At 36.5% G+C, this 5,541-nt stretch overlaps 1 protein-coding gene across 1 annotated transcript; it reads left to right on the forward strand.

Moving 5' to 3' along the window:
- Nucleotides 1–2,269: 2,269 nt before the first annotated feature.
- On the forward strand, nucleotides 2,270–2,425 carry K441DRAFT_573265 (uncharacterized protein; the record flags this gene model as incomplete). The annotated part of the gene is made up of 1 exon (XM_067644050.1): nucleotides 2,270–2,425. A coding segment is annotated over one exon (156 nt), but the record flags the coding sequence as incomplete, so codon positions are not given.
- Between the last annotated feature and the right edge of the window lie 3,116 nt (nucleotides 2,426–5,541).

The following is a 5,541-nucleotide window of genomic DNA, read 5'->3' on the forward strand; positions in this document are numbered from 1 at the left end:
ACCCAACCCATCCATCCTTGCGGCCGCGGCGTTGTCAAGTCCTGACTGCATCCGCTTAGTAATAGCTATTACTTTGTAATACGTCTTCGTAAGCTGGCATATATAGGCATATTACTAGTATCGGTATTTATAGTTTACTATTTAGCGAAACTTAGGGGGTAGCTTAAGCTTTATTAACCCGCGGACGTAGTCATCATTATTATCGCCTATATTGAATATTGCCGGACTAACGGCTATATCCTTAATTATCAATTACGGGTCTACCATGTCCAGTTCTTCTTTATTATAGTTATCGTTACTGTCCGCCAGCAAGGCATTACTAAAGGTACCGCTTAGGTTTTTGTTGGAAGGCTTCCTAGAAGTCTTCTTCCCGGCGCGCGATCGCCTCTTACCTAGGGTATTGTTTTCTAAACCCTTAAGCTTGCGCTTATTTGCTTTATGCTTGCGTTTTACAACCCTAGAAGGAGCATTATATATATTGGCGCGCTTAAGAATTAACCAGATGCGCTAGTTGGCCATATCCTCGGTTAGGCCTTTACCAAAGAGAAATCCTCCTTTCCTAAAGTAGAAGGTTTGTCTTATTTTGTATAGAAAATTGGCGTAGTAGTCGATAGAGCTCTATTTGTCCTATTCTCTTAACTAGGGATTGGAGAACTTCTAGTTGCCGTGACACTCTCCTATAGACAGTGTATGGACGACCGTTTTTAGGTCAAATATACGGGGCCGAGGTTTCTGCGTGCGTATAGATACCTTATAAGCTAGCTAGAAGACGGCTTTGTCGATAGCCTTAAATATAGACATAAATGGTTTGTTCTCCATAATATAGCTTAGTTCTTAGGCGGAGAGATCGCAGAAGTTAGCCAGTTTGGGTAAGCTTCTAGCGATATTAGCGTCCTTACCCTCTTTAGTGTCTAGTGCTTTTACTACGGTTTTAATATCCTTTGGGTTAAAATCCCAAAGGGAGTCTGCGCTGTCCGCATCCAAATCAGTAGGGTTAGTAGCCGCCGCGTCACCGCCTACAGTGATTGCTCTAGCAGCATCTATTGTTGAATTGTTGATGCCGCCGAGTGCCTTGTTAAAATCCCGCTGTAGGTCTGACGGCGGCGCGAAAAGAGAGCGTGCTAGTAATAGTAATGACGTTGCGGTTTTAGGTAGAGGACTATTTGCGGAAGGTTTTTGTAAATGTTCCTCTGGCGGTAACGTGCTTAACGCTATTAAGGGAGCCACCAGGCTTACGTATTTATTCTTGGTAGTAGGCATAGCCGTATTGGGATTACGGGGCGAGTTAACACCGTCCGCTAAGTTATTGTCTATCTTAATTAATTAAGTATAATTTAACTAACTTTACGGCTTAATCTGTCCACGGTTAGTATTGCGCGCAGCCTTAATAATAAAAAAAAAGGCAAGGGTTTAGTGAGACTTATAAGAGGAAATCTGGAAAGGCTTCTAAAAAAGACCAAAGTGGCTAGAGCAGATGCGGCACAAAGCTGCCTAGACGCGTATTAGGCTAAAAGTATAGTATTAGCAGTATAAACGGTTACTTAAATAATAGAATCTAAAATCTAAAATCTAAAATCCAAAATGCTGGGTTGGGAATAGCTAAATTGGTTAACTTAAAGAATGCGAATTTAAGTTGAAAGTGGTTAAAGATTTAGAAGTTTAGGTTTGTGGACCTCTTAAGATTCTAATTTAGACTAGCGAGCTTATATAATCGCCAAGCCTTTAACTTTTTTATTTATTTAAGTTGTAAATTTTTACAAATATACCGTGTAAATTAGGCGTGGGATTGCGATGTTTATATATAAATGTTGCGCTATACGCTCATAAAGTAGTTTAGCGAAAATCCTGGGGTTACGCGCTAGCCTATTCGCGTAACACGCAACACTTAGGCCTGCGCGCCTTATAGACTTTTAGGAACTTCACTTTATATACGCCTTTATTGGATGACGTTATATACTAGGACTATTTCTTAGAAGGCTTTCTAAATATTNCCTTATATATTGCTACCTAGTAAGTGCTTAGTTAAGGTTTATAAAAGCATCCGTATTTTCTATAAGTTGTACTATAGTAAGGAATAGTAGAACGGATTCCTCTTAAGCATTACCACCGCCTAGATCTCCTATTGGTTGCTGCTTGGCTGGGCTATAATAGCGTACGTGGCCGAAGCTTATAATAGCCGAGCAATTTCCCCACACTCTAACCCCTAAAATCCTTAGACCGCATAATGTTAAACACCCCTAGTGCTAAACCCCCTAGTGCTAAACACTAGCCAAAACGTATAATTCTCAGACTTCGAGTAAACGAATTTACCGGTCGGGACTATTCCGAGTACATCGATGCTATTAAGGCATATCTCGCCTTTACAGGACGTTTAACCAATAATTTAGAATTCTGGAAACACCACACCTATATTAAGCCGTTTTAAGCCCTAGATATAAACTAGATCTCATTCCATATTACTATAAATATGGAAAAAGACACGCCTAACCCCCTAACTATCTAGGAGCTACTACATAAGATATATCGCGTCCGTCGTAATAAGGAGGGAAAGTTATAAGGCCAGTATTCCCTCTTCTATAAATTAGCTAACTTAGTATATAGCCAAGTAAAACGAATTCAGAACGTTATTAAGGAAATGAATTACCTAACTCGGATACGCAAGTATAGTGATGTTTTATACCCTTAGGCAAAGCAACCATATTAAAGGTTAAATTCGGATTTTAGACCAGTTTTGGCCTTATTCTAGAACCTATCTAAACCACTTATATTATTAGGGCAAAGTAATAGATTAATATTGTACTACGGTTGGGCCGCTAGCTAGGGGGACTTTTAGAAAGGCTTCTAAAAAACTGCCTTAATTTGCTATCTACTCTCTATATTACTGTTTACCTTTACCATCTATAATACCATTTCAGACCTTTATTAAGGTAGCAATCCCTCAGCTTAGCTAACGCCTTAATGGCTAGCCTATGTTTTTTTAAAATAAGTAGTACTTCCTTACCCCTAATGCCATATGGTCCAGTGTCGTATAATGCTACTAAGGTAGCGCCTTATCGGGCAGCAGTGATACAAACTGTTTATATAGTGCGGCCTTAGTCCTTATAAGCACCCTACTAAGGCCATACTATCCTTCTTAATGCCGCCTAAATCTCACTCTAATTTGTTCTCTTTAAAATGTATAAGCAACGTTGCTATTATTACTAGGATTATGGTTATCTCTATCCCTATTATTACATTAGATGTTTAGTGGCTCTCACACGCCCTAACTAAGAAGTTTGTGTGCCTGTAAGTGGATTATATATTAACCTTCTTATTATATGCTTAATTAATTAAGCGTTATGCTAAATTCTTTACTAAATAATAAGACTTTTGATTAGTTTATTCATTCCCACCTACACTACCTCTAAATACTTGCCCTTTAATGGTGTCTAGGGGAAGTAGATATAGCATATATATCAAACCTATATCTAATGTCATTAAAGATTAACTTTTATCTAACGTCTATTTGCATATTTTACCTTAGGGTGGAAATTTTATAAGCCAACACGTGTTTTTTAGGGAAAGGGCTGTTTTAGTCATTGTAAACTTCCTTATTTAGTAGTCCTACGGAGTGTTTATAAACGCCTCTATATCTTAAAAATAATTTATAAAATTGTTTAAGAAAGATTTACCCAGTCCTAAAAATCATATGTGAGTTCCTCTTTGTTAATCATTTTTAGGCCCTTATAAGTCTGTCCAAATAAAAGGCCCTTCTCTGTATAATCCCACTAATAATGCCGTAGATGTCCTGGCCCGGCACCCGCGCAATAGGCGCCCGCCCCCCTATACTAAGACTAATCCTTACCAATCTTTAAATTAGTTAAAGGACCTATCTACTCTTTATCCATTAGCCCATCATCCTTTTAGGCTAACTTATCAATAATAGGTAACGATGGATCTTGCGTGGGAGCTTCTAGCTCCCCATCTATGTCCAATTTCCTACATTTGGATTTTGTATTGTTCTTTTTATATTTTCCCTTTCTCTTATCAGCATTATATTCTGACTCCGCCTTATATAGACGTGCCTTTAGCATAAGTCTGTTATCCTCTACTTAAAATCTGTATCGGGGTTCTATTCTAATTCCGTGTTTAATGACATTATTAGGGATTATCTGCACGCCTAGGGCAGTACAAGAATCGCGAATAAGATCTAGATATTACGATACCTTAGGAAGATTGTTGGCAATGTATATAAATGCCAGAAAGAGAAATTCTTAAATATCTTAAGCTGTCTCCAATATTAATTAAAAAAATAGTAGTAGTATTATAGGTCCTAAAGTATAAGAAGGCAATAATTAATATACCTCCTATATTATAATACCTTAGGAAATAGGCTTAAAAGGTAAAATAATATACATAATAGTGCATCAAAGCTATCTTGTTACTCTAATGAAATACACTGTAATTTGATTTAATACTCTACCAGTCAGAATCCTATATATTCACATTTTTATTTGATTGATATCGTATGTTTTCTATTGGGGAAATAATTCTCTTCTCACGTATTTATTAAGCAAATGCTCCTAAATCTTGTGATTGTTTAAATTTGGGCGATGATTCAGTCGAGGTTAATCATTTTTTTTTTGATACATATGTTATTGGCGTATCGGTTCTTCGTCATCTATATTTATCACGTTTTGATAATATTTAGTGTGTTTCGTGTGTACTCAGTATAGTGGTCCTGAATTTTATTTGTTTGTGCTTCGTAGATGTTTGGAGGATTTTTCGAGATCAGTGTTTTCTTGATATTTTATCTGTACGCCCGCGTGCGGTAATATCTTCGGCATGGTGTTCGGAGCACATGGGGGTGCCTTAGTTTTGTCGTGAATAATCATCTTCGGTTATTTTTCATCTGCAATTATTTTGTGTCATGAGCCCGGTGGAATCATCTTAATTTCGTGAAAACTCGTTTTAACTCCTGATGAATTTTCGAACTTTTTCCCGCAAAATTTTTCAGAAATGCTCTTTGGGACGTATCCTCTAGTATAACTCTTATTTTTATCATCTAAAATATCGTGAACGTTTACTTTGGCTTTAGCTATTAGTCCCGGCTGTTGTCCACTAGATCTTATCTAGAAAATTATTTCTATCAATGAGTTCTTTTTCTTCATTTTCGAGTGTATTTCTCCTCCAAAAATTGGCGCAATGCCCTTTTTTGGACCTCAATCACCGCTCCCTCTTCTGTAACTTACTATTCATTTCTCTGCACTGTAGTTGTGCATATAATCCTATCTCGGAAGATTTATTTCATAATTTTATTCTTGTTATTTAAAATATTTATGGATATATATAATTTTCATATAGTCACTTTCTCCAATATATCTCTATTATTTTTATTGAGTGTGCAGATTGTGTTATGTCTTGACATTATTTTATTTCGATTTATTTAATTTTATGCTTTAATTATATTTTATATATATAGTTGAAATATGAATAGGTCTGATTCATTATTTTGCCGACAAAATTATTTATCAAAAAACAAAACATTTATCAATATATGAT

Source organism: Cenococcum geophilum (genome assembly GCF_001692895.1).
Source record: "Cenococcum geophilum 1.58 unplaced genomic scaffold K441scaffold_36, whole genome shotgun sequence".
NCBI lineage: Eukaryota > Fungi > Ascomycota > Dothideomycetes > Gloniales > Gloniaceae > Cenococcum > Cenococcum geophilum.